This window comes from Apteryx mantelli, chromosome 2 (genome assembly GCF_036417845.1).
Source record: "Apteryx mantelli isolate bAptMan1 chromosome 2, bAptMan1.hap1, whole genome shotgun sequence".
Taxonomy (NCBI): domain Eukaryota; kingdom Metazoa; phylum Chordata; class Aves; order Apterygiformes; family Apterygidae; genus Apteryx; species Apteryx mantelli.
Genome location: NC_089979.1, coordinates 39569212 through 39586348, shown reverse-complemented (window position 1 = coordinate 39586348; position 17137 = coordinate 39569212). Strand labels below are relative to the sequence as shown.

Here is a 17137-nt window from a genome sequence, read left to right as displayed (position 1 = left end):
TTGTGTATATATGTTATGTGATTAGCTGGAAACATGGGTTGGATATGTGTACATGAGAGCATTTTTCCAAAAAAAACTTGTTTGCAATACTGTGTGTTACACATCTTCCATTATAATTCTGTCTTAGCAATAACAGTGTTCCTCACAAGTATGTTTTAGTTATAATTTACATATTTGTTTTTCTTCACAGGAAGCTTAAATAGAAAACTTTTGTTTGTAAGCCATAGCTCAGTACATATTATTAATAAAGATCTCTGTATTTGTTGCTGATACATTTGATTCACCAATATTGAATACTGGAAAAAATAAATAAATAAAAATTTACAGCACCTTTATTTTACCAAACCTCTTTGAGCAGCTTTTAAAAATGTTTCTATTTAGAAAGAATATTTATCTTCTTGTTTTTTCTAGCAAATTCTGAAATTGAGGTGTCTGTTTCTGCGAGAAATGTCAGAAGGTTGCTTAGTTTCCAGCGATACCTGAGATCTTCCCGTTTTTTCCGTGGTATCACTGTTCCAAATTCTTCAAATATTTTGGATGATGATTACAATGGACAAGCAAAGGTTGGTTGCTTGATTTTTTTCTTTCCTAAAAAATATGTATATATATACATTAAGTTCACTAGCATACAACTCTCTCATGGTAAGAGATACTTAGTGCAAGCAAATGTGAATTTTGTGTATTTTTTATATTTGTGTGTGTATATGTATATATATGTGTGTGTGTGTGTGTGTATATATATATATATATATATAACATATATATGTTACACATATATTTGAAATAAGCCTGCTCTTAAAGTGATTTCAAACAAATCCCTTCGCTTCCCCTCAAGGTTATTGGGATGATCTTTAGAGCTTATGTGGCTAGCATTTTCTAGAAAAGAAGAGTATGAGAGCTGTAATATACCTGTGGTACAGTAAAGTGTTTGATATAGCACCATACTGGCAAGACAGGCAGCACTAAAAGAATTGTGAATTGGATGAAAGGCTAGCTACATGGGACCTAGGATGGGTAGTGCTGAAGTGGAATCAACAGGAAATGTTCACAGGTGATTACTATTCAAGATCCCGAAGACTGTTTCTTGATACTGATTGTGAACATGATCAGGCTACAGGATAGGAAGAATCTGAGAATTGAGGATGGAACTAAAATATATACTTGTAATTTAACAGTAGCAAGATCTTGTTAATGCAGTTTATTTCTTCTGGTAACTTTGAGTTTTAGTGGCTGGTGGAGAAAAGCTAGGACATAGTGACTGGATCACAAAACAACTCTACCAATCTGTTGAAATTATGAAGGCGGCAAGTATTTCTTATAAAACATGCTGGACAGGTATTTCTGATAGAGGTAGGGGAAGCAAAGATTGTCACTGTTAATCTCTGGTGAGGCCTAGAATATTGTTTGTGCTTCTTGTTCATCCAACTTGCAGAAAGAATAGTTCATGTGGAGCAACTGCGAAGAAGTGCTAGCTGGATGAGGTGGAGAGTGAAAAGCCCCTTTCTCAAGAAGAAATTAAAAGCTTGTCTTATTTGTATAGTAAAACATCTAGATTTATTGCTTTTGTATAAGCAAAAAGGGAAAGAGAAATTAAGATAAAGGGCAATACATAAATTCATCATTAATTATTTGAAAAGGTTAGAAAGTGGAAGATTTGGAACAGACTTGGGTGGGGGAGAGGGGGAACACTAATAGGACATCTTACTGGGTTTAGTGATCCACGCGTTTATTAACATGATTACATGAAATGTCAGCGTGGGCCTCTGAGAGGTCTCTCCACTTTTTTTTCTTTCCTAAGTCTGAACACAGTAGAGTTACTCTGTTACACTCTTTCTGTTTTTACCTAATTTAAAAGAATTAGGTAAAATGTAATTGAAAACAACTGCAATTCAATGAACAATTACAATATCGCTATCAATGTAATGGAAAACAATTACATCTTTCTTCTTTTAAAAAATTGACTAAATGATAAAAGGAAAATCTCGAACTTGGTTGAATAGTACTGTCAAGGCACTTCTCTTATTTCAGTTTGTAAAACTAATTTTAAATGCAAAACCCCTAAAATTTAAAACTAAATTGTAGCTCAAGTTTTCAGACGAGCTTAATGATTCTTTTAATGCTATTTTTTACATATAGAAATTCTAAGACTTGCATCTGTCACTGATATCTTTAATATTTCTCTGTGCTAAGGGAAGATATAAATATATTAAGAAAAAAGTTACAGCTTTTTTGTTTTCTTTCAGTGTATGCTGGAGAAGGTTGGAAATTGGAATTTTGATATTTTTCTTTTTGATAGACTGACAAATGGTGAGTTTACTTTTGCTGTTTCAGATGTGTTGTATTTCTTTTAGCATAATGTAATTTACCTGTTGCTTTTGTGTTGTAGTATGTGATTGCTTGTTTACTAAAAAGTATAAATTTCGTCAGATAGTACTTTTTGATTTAAAAGTCTTTGAACTACATTCTAGTTTGCCTGTCCACTGTTAAAATGCCATTGCTATCGGTACTGACAATAGTCATTAATTTGTAGAACAGGCCCATCCTATGTGTTGTAGGTCGCTGTTCTCTTTTTTTTTATTATTGTAAGCAGTAATTTGATATAAGTTAACAAATTTGCTAATTTAGTCTCTCTTTTTTTTTTTAAGTATAGAATACTGTTAATGTATCTGACTGTGTCCAAAAAGTCACTTATACTGACAATTCTTTTTCTGAGAAATGTAATATTGGGTAGAATAGTTGTACTACAGCACAATACAATGAAAAGGCAAAATAGTATAAATGCATTATAATTATGAAAATTAGTAGACTGTCTAGAGATTTAGGAGCTAGGCAGCAGCTAGGCAAGCTGCTGTATGTGTAGCTTGCACAAAATATAAGAAGGAAGCAAAGATTATGGTTAGTTTTATGCACCTGTTACAAACAGTGGTAGGAAATACAGAAGGAGTTGGTAAAAATAAAATAAAATATGGTTACGATATGAAAGGCCAGATAGAAAATAGAAATAGAATAGAAAAAGAAAACAGATCTGTAAATGTGCTGGAAAGTAGAAAGGCTGCTGTAGGATTAGGGTTAATTTTTATATTAAAATATGTAGCAATGAAAGCTGAGTTTTGAACCGAACGGAAGAGAGAGATGAGCATGCCAGATGCCAAGGAGGCATTTGGGAGAGTCGGTGTGGAAAGCTCGCGGAGCGCGGGCTGCAAGCGGCAAGCCGCTGTTCAGGTTTTTGATCGGTCGAATAGAGTTGGTAGCAGAGATTCAGTCAGAGCATTTAAAGTTGGCAGGAGGAAACAGAAATGAAGTTCAGAAACAGTAACATAGCCCCAGAGGATAGTTGTCTTCCCTATTTTGTTAAAGGGTTGCTTGGCTTAATCTAGTATAAAACTAATGTCCTCACAGTTTGATTTGATGCAGAAAATGGTTATAAAAAATGAGGGCAATAAGGATTTTTACAAGTAGAATGTTTAGGTAGGTGATTGATAAACTTAGAGTAGCTAAAACTGAATGAAGAAGGCTATAGGGGCAAGCTAATGTGGGTAAGAATAGCTTGTTTCAGATGGGTTTATCAGTTGGGAGTAATCTGAAATCATCCTTTTCGTACAAGGCTTTCTCAACCTGTTAAGTATTAATTTTTTCAAATACATTTTAGTTACTGTCAGTACAACTTCTCTTGTGGAAGCCTTTCTATACCATCATCCTTGCATCCTAACTTAGTCATTTTAGGAGGACATTTTAAACAGACAGCTTTGTTCTTTAAATTTTCTAAGGGGAGAATGCTGCATATAAAACTGCATAATGAGCTGCCCTGTAAGAAAGAAGCTACTGACTAAATGTTTGAAGAATTGTATATTTTAGTGCGAGGAAGTGGCATGCACATGCAAATACTTGAAGTCTGACAATAAGCTAAATGTGGCAGAAATTTTTGTTTTTGTGTACCTCAGTTTCTGTCTGTGGTAGGTGCTTTAAATCCTGTTAAATGAAGACTGTCAGAGTAAATGCACCAAAACTGAGTGATCTGTCACTACATGTTGTTTGCAGTGTATTTCATTTGCAAACTATTTCTTTCTGCCTCTTGCAATGCCATAACAAGTAAAAATGTAAGTGATTGTAATATTAGAGCTACCAGTAGGCAAAATATAATGTGATCTTGTAATAGTACTAAATTCTGAGAAAAATATAATTTTTTTTCTTCAATTTCCAGGTGAAATAAGGAATAGTGTAGCAAAATGCATGAGGAAATTGAGATAGCATATGTACAGTATACACTAATTGACAGTATTTGTTAGCTGTTTTCTTTGCCTGTTTATTTTTTTATTTCTTTGTAAGCTGTACATCTGTTTTTTAAAATTACAATGCGATATACCAAAAAGTTGAATATTGTTTGTAATGGGTTTGCATGTTGAAATCTGTGGCATTTTTAATGTTGAGTATCATTTTCCTCTTATTGGTCAGTGAACAATACTGATGATGACTAGAGGAGACAGTTAATGGAATCATGGTATAGAGTAAAAATTTAAATATTTATCATACATTGGTGTAGAGAAGTTTGCTTGTATAATTACTGTGGCAAATTTGTTTGAAATACATTTCTTTTGAAGAGTCACCGATTTCATGACTTCCAATGAATTAGTATTTTCATCTTATTTTTAGGAAACAGTCTAGTCAGCTTAACCTTCCATCTGTTTAATCTTCATGGACTAATTGAACACTTCCAGTTAGATACAATGAAACTTCGTAGATTTTTGGGTAAATACAGCTTTCTATTATGGTGAATATTGCTGTTTGTCTGAATTTTAAGTTATTAACTTAAGTGCTGGTTATGGTTTAGCAACAAGGTTTGAGAAGTACTAATCCAGTCCAGTTTGTGCAATGATTTAAGGTGTGTTGATTGGGACAAAATCTCTCAAGAGTTTCTATGAGTGTAGAAATCTCCATATTAAATTCAAAAAAGTATTAACAAGTTTAGTAGTTTCTTAGCAGATACTGTATTATTTTTATATAAACCTAAATCAACAAGAATATATGGGAATTCCTTCACATGACTTTTGGGGGGGAAAGGATAGTCCTTTTGTTGTTTCAATTTTTCAATTCTGTTTTAATCTTCATTTTGGAAAGGTTAAAAATATAGTTTCCTAACTATATTGATCATGCTATTTTGGTCATATTTAACAGTGCCAATATGATGCTGTGTCTTACTTGTTCAAACTCTTGCACAAATATTCATTGTACTGTCGGCATACTTTCTCCAGAGATGGAGGGAGAGGCAATTTTGCTAGAATGTTTGGGCCTGTAGCAGTGAAATGCTTTTATGGAAAGAATTGTAAATACAATGTAGAATATTCAAACCAGATAGTACTGTCACTTGACACCTGGAAGAGCTGTCTGTCTGCATCCAGCTATCACAGACACACACACCGATGGGATGCTTCCTTCATTCTCTTCCCCCGTGACTGTACCTCTCATTTCATTCTGTGGAGTGGGATGCTAATTCTTAACTGAGCCAGGAGAAACAAGCTTTTTGTCCCTAGTAGCAGACTTTCACAGTCGCAGAGAAAAAATACTTTTGTGGTTATAGAGCCTGTTATTTAACAGAGGAGAAATGATGTTCAGAAGGTTTTTCTCCTCTTTCAAATGAGAGGACCCTTTTATGTTTTCACCGTTGAGTTCTCTTTCTGCTTTAGAAGTTTTATCAGTTTCTCTGTCATGTGCTCCATGTTGTTTTAAAGTAGGCTCAATTACTTCTAATTTCAAAAAGGCAGATCAGCTGACTTGACTGATATATTGGAGGGTGAAGAAAGGTAATTATAGAAGTCTGGTCTTAGGCTGCTCAAGTTGTAACTGAGTACATTTTGCTTTGTTGTCTTGCTTATCTCCTAGTTAATTGAGATTCAGCAAAAGAGAGAACTTGACTTGAAAGACCAATTAGGAATAACTGGATTAGTTTGCTAGTTATCAAAAAATAACTATACTCTAAGTATGAGTACTTAAAGCTGTAAGACACTTAAATAAGATTAGACTTTGGTGGAAGAAGGCAAAACTTTATTCTAGAATTGGAATTGGCCACCCTTCCCTTTTTGTTAGAGCCTTCTACTAAATAGCAGTACAGAAACACTTCTTAACTTTGTCCCTACACATCTGTCCAATTAAGAAAATAGTCTTCCAAATGCCTCTTCTTAGCATGAACTTAAATCGTTCTTTTCTTTCAATACTTTTTATAACCTGGTTCAAAGTAATCTGAAGACCAAATCCAGAAGACTAGGACAGCTCAAATGGCCCTTATAGCCACATGAAGTTCACTTCTAATTTGAAAACTTACTGGAATCTTTTTTGGGTTTTTTTTGTTTGTTTGTTTGTTTGTTTTAGTAAGGAAAGAAGTCTGGTTTTAGTCCTCAGTGGGATCTCAACATTTAATTTTTCTGTTTTTTTATATACATAAAAATTTACATATATGCATATATATATATATATATGTATGTATACACATACACTTTTTAAAATATATGTGTGTGTGTGTCTTTATGATTCTGAAGGTTACTTGGAAATCTCCTGTCTCCTCCTTCTGTATATTTTTCCAGACTTAAACGGGAGAGAGAAGGTACCAGATTAGTGGAAACATAGGGTTTCAGTAGTTAGTATTTTGACTTTGCACGAGCCCTGAATCTTCACAAGTATCATGGCAGTATTGCTGTTACATTAGAGTCACAAGAATCAATTACATGGAGGGTACTGGCTTGTAAACTGGATTGAAAAAGAGGTTGTGGGCATGTTTGTTTGAGTGGGACTGACAGACTGTAATCAGTCAGGAAAATGTTCTTTTAAGATTTGCTTGGAAAAACTAATGTGTTATATCAGGCAAAACTCTCCAATTTAGAATATACTTTGATTGCTGTGCTTCAAATCTTCTTCCCCTCCTTCCTTTTAAATATTATAGTTCTTTTATTCTGTGCGCTCTAGTTAATGTGGATGCCCTTTAAGTCATTTAACCTATAATATTGAAAGACAGCCAGGAGGATGGGGAATAGAGGAGGAAAGGAAAGAAGCATTTAAATAGAGAAGATAAATCTAGGAGTGGTTAGACAGACCACCATCTAAAAGAGGTTCTTTTTTAAATTGCATATAGGCCTAAGTTTGCATGAGTACAAGTATCAGAAGATGCCCAAACTGTATAGAGGTGGCTTCCCCTGACCACTCTCCTGAAGGGGAAAGAAAAGCACTTCATATGACAGTAGAGCAGTGCCTACTTCCTCTGGCCCTGTCTGTTTTCAAGGCAGCCAGCATGATATGAAGTCATCCTGACGTTCTGGTAAATAGTATCATCTTCATTTTTTATTCCAGGTTGCCTCAACGTTCAGGCAGGCTAGGTTATTAAAGGGAATCTTTCCTGGGAAGTTCTCAAAGTCAAAGTATCTCAAATTATGTATTGATTTCAAGTTGTATAATTTTTGCTCTGAGATGATTTTACATATAGTTGATTTTTTTTAGAAAATACCGTTTCTTCACATAAACACCTTTTATACCAAGGTGTCAAGTTTATCAACTTGACACTTTTATGTGTGCATAACTTGTGATATTGCATAATGTTTCTGTGCCTAAGAAGGATGTATAAAATGAAAAAAATGCTATTTTATTTAAATTTGGATATTTGTTATTTTCCTGCAGTTATGGTTCAAGAAGATTATCACAGTCAAAACCCTTATCACAACGCAGTTCATGCTGCTGATGTGACTCAGGCCATGCACTGTTATTTAAAAGAGCCTAAGGTAAGGGAGCATTGTCAGTTTTACATTGCATGTAAATATAGAAATATATGTATTTATTTTTATGTGTATACATATATGGTTTGTGTGTGCGCATATATATATACACATGCAAGTGTGTATATGTACACACACACGCCCGCTTTTTACAGAAAAGGAAAAAAAAAAACAAAAACCCAAACCCAACTTGTAGAATACTAAAACGGAGGGAAAGATTGCCATGCTCCTGAGGCTATGGTTTCACACTTGGCAGTAGGCTTTTCTCTTTCACCTCCTCTGAGCTGGTATTGCCTTTTGTGTTACTTCCTGGTGAACCAGGCTAGGGAATTGATTAAGACTGCAGCTGCTTAACATACCACTGTGCCCAAAGACGTTTATGTGGAATTGCAGCCTAGGTCAGAGCTGGCAATAATAAATCTGTATATTCATGGTTTTAAATTTTTGGGGTTTTTTTTTCCCCCAGAAACTACTGTTTCTCTTGCTTTGTTCATCTTTGGTGTTAATGGATAGTATGCTTGTGCACAATGTAGCAAAACATAAAGAGTTTTCTTTTTCCTTCCCTCCTTCCCTCCCTCCCTCCCTCCCTCCCATATGGTTTGGAACCTCAGAGCATTTTTGATTAATATTCATGAAGAAAGTTTTGTAATACTTCAGATATGAGTATAGACTCTGTATTTTTAGTAGCACATACAGCTCAAATGGTTCTGTTACATTAAGTACAGTATAAGCATGTGAGAGATGACTGGCAGCAAGTGCGACAGGGAGTGTAGTATAGGCTGCTGTGCTGTGCCGGCTGTTTGGTGCATTTCACCAAGAACAGGAACACTGTGCAGGCAGGACTGTCCTCCTTCCGTTTTAGCAATGAGGTCTAGCTCATGCTGAGTTGTAACTCCAAAACTTCCCAACCAGAAGGTAGTAACAGGAAGAACAGCTAAGAATAGTGAAAATAAGTCCATGCAGTTACATACTTAGTTAATCAACGTACATGTTTCTTGAAAATACGAGCTGTTAGTTTAGGCAGATCTTTCCTTCTTCAGTTCCTTTCCCAGTAGGCTTAGAAACAAGATTGTGAATAAGAGTAGAAAGCAGTTCTGAACAGTTCTTGAGGTTTATAGAATATTGGGTTCCTTTTAAAATGAAAGGTTTTTGTGTTGTTTAAACTACATTCTCTGTATTTAAAGTAGAATCTTCACATAGAGAGAGATTTAGTAAATGAGATAGACAGCTAATTTTAAGAATTCACTGTTTTGCAGGAGCTTCTTATAAAGAGCACTTATTTACCAGCCAGAAACTAGCGTCTTCTGTGACTGAATCTTCTCATTCATAAAGAATAATGCTTAAGCCGTTGTTGAAATGTTTGTAACTTTGGGGGAAATATTAAGGAGAGGCAATGGAATATTAATCTTGTGTCATTAAACTTTTCTCTGACTTCCTGTTGGCTTTTAATTAGTGAAAAGGAAAAACAAAACCAAGAGACCTGGGCACTTTTTCTAGGGCACACTTACATTGCTAACAGAATTACATTTATTATCTTACAGCTTTCCAAATCTTTAACTCCATGGGATGTTCTGCTCAGTTTAATTTCAGCTGCCACACATGATTTGGATCACCCAGGCGTTAACCAACCCTTCCTAATTAAAACAAACCATTACTTAGCAACTTTATATAAGGTAAGGAGGAAATTAGTTGTTTTGTTAGAACCAGATTTGAGCCTGAGGACTATAGAAAAAGAATATAAATTGTAATATCCTTATATAGTTGTAGGTTTGAACCCAGAGATTGTTTCCATGGTACTGGGATAGAATCTGTGCAAACTAATAAAGTATTCAGGATTTTTGAGTTTTAACACATCTTTTTTTGAAAAACTGTATGGTACAGCTCCTAGTTTATAGCTATTCAGTTGTTTAAAAAAAGCCATTGATTGATTGATACCTGTACTATTATTTTCATTTGCAGAATACCTCAGTATTAGAGAACCATCACTGGAGATCAGCAGTAGGGTTGTTGAGAGAATCTGGCTTATTTGCACATATGTCATTAGAAAACAGGTATGTTTATACAGAATTATGTAGGTTAATTCAAGACCCAAGTTAGCTGACAGCTTTGCACAACAACTTAAATAATTGCATGGCAATTCATAATCTACATTTTGTATTCAGATCTATTTTAAGAATTCCTGGATACCACATTGCTAGAGCAGTTCATGGTGCAATATGATATTTGGAAAATAGCATTTACTGTGAGCACATTGAAGATGTGTATTCATATAGTCAACCACCTGTTTAGATTGAACTTGGCAGCGTTTTCTAATTCTGTCACCCCAGTGCAACTTAAAATATAGTCTTTTCACCTACTTTAACTATAAATAAACAGTATACAATGAGTTTGTTTAAAAAAAAAAAAAAAAGAGAGAGAGAGAAAAACCTCTTTAGTCTTCCTGAAAGCTGCCTAAGAAATGTCTCAGTATTTCAATAAATGTTGTAGGGCGTTTTCAAAGAAAATTTAGAAAGAATCCTCTGAAAATGCTGATCAGAAGGCCATTATGACTTGCATTGGTATAACACTGAATATGATATAAAGACTTGTAAATCTAGTGCTGGTTATTTTTCTTAATTGTCATGCTTTTGGAATGTTTGATATCACTAATTTCAGGCAGCTGATGGAAAGTCAGATAGGTGATCTCATTCTTGCCACAGACATCAGTCAGCAAAATGAGTATCTGTCCATGTTTCGATCCCATTTGGATAGAGGAGACCTATGTTTAGAGGATGCAAACCATCGTCACTTCATTTTACAGGTGATTTTTTAGTAATACTTTTGAAAACATCACTTTAGCTTCAAAAATAATTTACTTAGAATGCTAAATACTTCTCTCAGGCTATCTTCAGCTTCCAAAGTGAAGTAGAAATATCTTTAGTTTTTTTTGTTTTGTTACAAGAAAGGTTGTTCCTTCCGCTTCTGTCCCTCCTCCCCCTCCAGCACTTGTCCCAGGTGATGTCATGTGTTGGTCAGTCTGATAACTTAGAGCTACTAAACCAAGGAGGAATTTCTTTCCAAGACAAGGGTTAGTTGTTCTGATGCCTCCAGTGTAGTCTCAGAACTGTGAAATGCTTTGTCAGAACATAGTTCAGGAGAAGAAGTACTACTGTTGTGTAGTAGTACCCAGAGTTTGTTGCTGTGCTAGAGAGAGGTTTAGTGACTTTTAAAAACAAAAGCCTTGAGAAAGTCTGCTAAAGTTCACAGAAATTTTTATTATTAGGTTCATTGTGTTGACTGTAAAAGAAAATGAACAAACAGGTCAGAAGTTCTGTCCTGTACAAACCATTACTGAAAAAGGAGAAGACTGACTGGAGAGTTACAAACACAAAATACTGTTTGCTTACTTTTGCTTATTTTGACATTTCCTTTTATGAGTTTATTATTGTCTTCTGAATTAGTGAATAAAATTAGTGAATCACTGACTTAGCGAATACAGCGCCTCTGAAATTTTTTTGTCTGAATTTCCATATTACTCAAAGCTGATCATGAGACCTGATAGTTCCCTGAGCTGTTTTTTAAAATATAATATAGAACATAATTTTAGAGGAAAGCACAAATGGTAGGTAGGTTTGTTATTCACAAAACTTTAAGTAATCTGCTGTCAGGAAATAAAGATGTTTCTTTTGGATGGAAAAGAGTAAGTCAGGTGACCTAACACCATATGTTAACTTACTTAGATGGCTTTGAAGTGTGCTGATATTTGTAATCCATGTCGGACTTGGGAGCTGAGTAAGCAGTGGAGTGAAAAAGTAACAGAGGAATTCTTCCATCAAGGCAAGTAAGAGTAGAAGTACTCTAATCTGTTAATAGATATGTATATACATTGTGAAAAGAGCAATCATGAGTCATACATAACTGCTTGCAATTAAAGGAATTTGTATTTAAGACTAATAGAGATTTACAAGACAGCACGTGGGATGTTTTCTTTCACTGGTTGTATTTCTTGCAAAAGGTTGGTGGTACTAACACGTGATGAAGAAGCTGCTTAGAATCTGAATCTAGAATGGCTGGTTCAATAGATCCTTCAGCCTGAAAGGTGCTTCAGATGAACAGTTAGCCTAACTTACATTTACCTAGTGGGTTTCAGTACATTATGAAGCACACACTTGCAAAGTCCTTCATGCTCTTGTTCCTTCATCTGTATTCAAGCAGAATCCATTTTAAGAGCTTAAAGCAATTTGTAACATTTTTATTTTAAAGTGATTTTTTTTAAGATCCCTCTGCAACAGAATTTAGTCAGAGGAGAACTTGCTTATGGAGTTGCAACTTAATGGTGAAATAGTACAGGATGATCAGGTAGTTAGCTGGGAAGTTGTGCCATGAATTGCATGTTAATCTTTGTATCTTTGTTAATTATACGTCACTGATTTGAGAAACATTAATTTGTGCGTAGGTATGATAAGTGGAGAACATAGACTATTTGGTGCTGATCACGTGAGGTTTATTATTCAATATCAACAATGTGCAGGCAGAGCAACAAATACATACCTTCAATGAGAAATTTTTGAAGGCTGAGCTATTCCCTTCTGTATTGCTAAGGGGGAAATCTTAGATTGCTGTAGAAATGAGAAATTAGGAGTTTTGGTAAGGAAGCATGTTAATCCTCTGGAAGCCTGTGACTGATGTTGTTTTTATCAATTATTGCTTGTCTGATGAAAACCACACAGAACTGCTAGTCTCACTGGCAGACCTATTTGTTTTCCTGGGAGATGAGAGGAAAGTAAATCACTGTCTACCACAAGATACCATCCTTGTTATGTAACTTGCTCTCCAAACTGTCTGTGAAGATACCAGTTTTAGATAACCCACCTCTGTTAGTGTTTGATAATTCCTTTGGGGCTTGCAAAGTCCTTGGACCTAGTGACCTAACAGTTCTATTATACTTCTGTTCCTTCAGGAGACATTGAAAAAAAGTATCACTTGGGTGTGAGTCCACTGTGTGATCGACAGACAGAAACTATTGCCAACATCCAGATTGGTAACTTCAGTTAAATTTATTTTAGTAGATTTCTTTCAGGATGCACTTTGAAAATATGGAAAAAGTATTTTACATAGGTTTCCTAGAAGTTGTACCTGGTTTGTGTGTGTTTGGCAGCACTTCTTTACAAAGAACAATTTTTCTTTCTTTGCTGTAACTTCTTCCCCTTGGATATAGTGTTTATGAGAGGTGCTCCACTGACAGTTGTGGGGACTGAAGTCTCTCACAGAACAGGTACAGCATGGGAATCAAATATGTAACTTTTCCCATGCTACTGCTCGGTACTTTCCTAATCTGGACTGGCCCACTGGGAAGAAGAGGCGTGTGGGTTCCCTTTGCCCATTTGGTCTCTGGGGCCTTTGGTAATGAAGTTGCCCAAAAAGGATTGCAGGTGACCTAGCTTTCTGGAATGCCAACATTCATTTTACAGGCAGCCTTAAAAAGGGTGCAGGACGGAGGTTTGATGCAGAACCATGAATAACCATTATATTATCTTCTGCTTTTTGCTAACTTGAGTTGGATTTACACTAGCAAAAGGGGTGATTATTATTTTCTATAGTTTTTTTTTTTAATAAAATTATTTTGTATAGAGATTAAATGGGACTGAGTTAAAAAACACTGTAAATAAAATAATAAATTTAAACCCCCATGTAATATGAATTAGTGCTTCAAATTAATCTGAACAAATCAGATTTTTTGTTTCTGTCAGCTGCACTGTTTTAATATAGAAGCTGTTAATCATACATTTTTGTAATTGACAGATTAAAGCAAACACAGTTTTGATAGTTTTAACATTGAATTTGGTTCATAGAAATAGAATTTATAAATAGGTGTACCCACACACACGTACACACAAACTCTTATATAAAAGGCTATTTACATGCTGGTGCTCTGTGGCCTTTTTGCTTTGAAAGGGACTAACTTGTCTGATTGTATTTTCAGTATTTTTAATGAGCTTAATATTGTGAAATGATCTGTATTTTTTTGCCTGTGTAATATAGTTCAGCTTATCTGTGGGGTAATTTGTTATGAAATCTTTTTCTTTTAGACATGTAGGTTTTCCAGACTAGTTTGACTTTGTTACTGATGTTTAGATTCTCTTTTTTTTTTCCCCAGGTTCTCCAACATTTCCCTTCATTTGGTCATTGTTCTGAAACAAAGGAGGTTAATTTTTAAACCAATATAATGCTGTTCTTTTGACTGACCAGTAAAATCTTTTATATTTCGAGAGATTATTTTATAAAGATGCTCTAAATATTGAAATGAAATTTTCAGTGTAAACTGGAGAATTGTCTGTGTTGTTTAATTATTGTTACTATCTTCTATTTAAACTATTTAGTCTGAGTCTTTCTTTTCCTGTTTTTTTTTTTTTCCCCCACTTGGCTTTGTTTGTTTTTAAAGGTTTTATGACCTACTTAGTGGAGCCGCTGTTTGGGGAGTGGGCCCGGTTCTCCAACACGAGGCTGTCGCAGACCATGCTCGGGCACCTGGGGCTGAACAAGGCTAGCTGGAAGGGAGTGCAGCGAGAACAGTCCAGCAGCGGTGCCGATGCTGATCCTGCTTTTGAGGAGATGGACTCAGACATATTACCTCAGGAACCTCGCTTGTCCTGACCTCAACCCTCATGACAAAACTGCCTCTTCTCTTGGTATCTGCACAGTTGGATGAAAGGAGATACTTGCCTGCCCAAGGTTTCAGTAAAATGGTAAAATGATGCCAGCATTATTTATTTCCGAGTTTTCCTTTGACAGACCATTTGAACCTGAAATTTTTTTAACTGAAAGATCTGAACATAGAGCAATATGCATATGCCTCCGTTGGTTTTTGTTTGGAACCTTGAATATGCAAAGCACAGCAGTGACTGAGCCTTGAAGGAACAGTACGAAAATTTCATTGCACCATGTGGTTTTTTTTGTTTTTTTTTTTTTGTGTGTGTGTAAAATTTGAAATATGGTCTTCAAATCTAAGACTTGAGATGGATTGTTCCACTTTCTCGGAATTGAGCAAGACTCGCTTAAATGTGTTCAAAGCGTACCTTCCACTCAGTCCCTGTTTTAATACGGAAATGTGAAGTGCCCATCCTCTGCTGCCTCTGGCAAGACTTGATGTTTACAAATGTACTCTGAAACTATTGGTTCTAGACTTCACCTTTGTGCATGGCTGTGAAGGAACCACTAACTTGGATTTTTTTGTTGTTTTTTTGAAAGAAAAAGATCAAATCTGAGACTGCAGCTCTTGTTTCTTTGGATGCCAGAAAAGCCTCCCATTTGCCATAATTTTGTTTGTGCACTGGGAACTGAGCATTCATTATAGAGCACAGCCAAGCTTTACTCCAGAGCTATATGGGAATGCAATTTTTTAAAAGCAGAAAACACTTCTGAATTTGGGAAGGGACGGGCGGGGGGGGAAGCGTTCGAACTGCATTGCGATTCTGCAGTGAAAACATTGCATGTTGTTTTCACTATTGTACACTTGAACTGCACATGCAAGAAAAAGGTGGAATGTCTAAACACCATAATCAGCTCAGGGTATTTGCCAATCTGAAATAAAGTGGGATGGGAAGCGTGTCCTTCAGAACAAGGGTACAAATGCCCCTTTCGCTGCAGTGTGTATGTATGTGTGGGTGTGTGAGTATGTCTGGGTTGGGGAGGGGGGGAGGGTACTGGGAAGGGTTTGAACGGCAACATTTTTTTTATTTATTCTTTTAGAATGTGACAATTTCATGAACAGCCACATTGGGGAGGAAACTGTAACAAATTGCTACAGATGCCTTAAACTATGCACAAAGCTAAGTGACCAAATTTGTTTTTGATTTGAAAAAATAAAAAAAGTGCATTGTTTACTTATTCCTCCCTCTACTGAAACATTACCCATTAATGGGTTTTTGATGGGAAAAGGAGAAATATTTTTTAGGACAAAATTAAAGGACTAATTTTAAACTTAAAACATTCCATTTTTGTAATTTCTTTTACGTTGTTTTAAGTACAGTAAGCACAACTGTAATCTAGTTTGAGAAACTGGTGCTTTCTTTTAGTTCATTTGTATTTCCCTGTTATTATTGTAAATGACTGTTTATTAATTCTGTTTACAGTTTGTTGCAACAGCCATTTTTGGGAGAGAGCTTCAGTGTAAAGCCATTTGTAAAGGCTTTGCCATATTCATTTTAATATGTGCCTGTTGCTGTTAACTTTTAATTAATAAAAAAATCTTTTCACATTATGCTCCTGTACATTTAAGTTGCAATTGAGTCTAGCATTATGGAAAGGTAGTTAAGGTTGCACTCAGCTTCCACTGTAAAACTAAGCCCATTTTTGGATCTGAAAATACTAGTCCTCATATGCCAAAACTTATCACCTCTTCAGGCTTGGCCTTTTACTGTTTTAAAAACAAATTCTGACTTACCTGTTTGTCTAAAATTCTAAAATTGTTTATTCTTTCATGTTCCCTGAAGTAATGCATTACTCAAAGTGGCCATGTTTAAAGAAATAAATTTACAATTAAACCATTTATTGAACTTGTGTGTAGTTCCTTCCTTTGCTGTCAGTGCAAGTTCTTGCTATTGTCTGACTTCAACAGAGAAAGATCAAGTGTTATATGAGCTTGGGTTACAGCTTGAAGTAATGGAAAAGCCTTATTTTAACAGGTTGCTTTTAAAAAGGAGGTATTCGCCAGTGTTTTTTGGAACTTGCGGACCACAGAGGTAACTGCTGTGCATTTGAGTAACTTATTACGGAGAGACTGCAGCTAAGCTCCCTTCCAGTCTATGCTCTATAGATTAGTAGGGTTAAGTGTGGAAAAGTGTTGATGTCTCTGACGTTTTTGAATAAAACATACACCAAGACTGCAACTATTTTTAAAAGCAACCATTAAAATCAGTATCTGATGTTGTATTCTGCAATTCACATTCTTTGAAATGTGACTTAAAGACAGGACCTCAACATAAATATAAATTTTGCTATTTGCTGTAGACCATTTATAAGCATATTTTAATGTAAATTCATTATTTTTAAAAAAATAATGGAAATATAAATACATACATAGCAAAATTGCAGTGTATTTATAAGCAACCTGTGATTCTCTAACATTATGTAATGATCTTGCTAACTGTTAGCAAGACTGGCCTATTCTGATAGGAACCAGTACACCTTGTTAAGAGGCTGAAAAAAAACATGAATAATTTTGTTCTATGCCAGCTTTCCTAGGAAGGGGCTTCTGTCTTTTCTTGCAGTATCACACCATTGGATTTAGAAAGACTGGTTCTAATCCCATCATTAGAGTATGTGGAAGGTTCTGACACTTGACTGACTTTCAAGAAAAAGGATTTTTTTTTAAGTGCTGTCTAGAAATTCTCTTCAAAAATTCA

General features: G+C 35.3%; 1 protein-coding gene across 5 annotated transcripts in view; it reads left to right on the top strand.

Annotated features, from left to right (window-relative positions):
- The window catches only part of PDE7A (phosphodiesterase 7A), a 77123-nt gene extending 60842 nt beyond the window's left edge, over positions 1–16281 (top strand). For 3 of the 5 annotated variants that reach the window (XM_067290512.1, XM_067290509.1, XM_067290510.1), the window contains 10 exons: positions 412–563; positions 2244–2307; positions 4651–4746; positions 7660–7760; positions 9296–9427; positions 9714–9805; positions 10410–10554; positions 11474–11570; positions 12694–12774; positions 14176–16281. In XM_067290512.1, the coding sequence (XP_067146613.1) occupies positions 412–563; positions 2244–2307; positions 4651–4746; positions 7660–7760; positions 9296–9427; positions 9714–9805; positions 10410–10554; positions 11474–11570; positions 12694–12774; positions 14176–14387 (1172 nt within the window). In that variant the 3' untranslated portion in view covers positions 14388–16281. Of the gene's footprint in view, positions 1–411; positions 564–2243; positions 2308–4650; positions 4747–7659; positions 7761–9295; positions 9428–9713; positions 9806–10409; positions 10555–11473; positions 11571–12693; positions 12775–13890 lie in introns of all 5 variants that reach the window. The other 2 variants (XM_067290514.1, XM_067290513.1) reach the window with 2 other exon arrangements.
- The last annotated feature ends 856 nt before the right edge of the window (positions 16282–17137 follow it).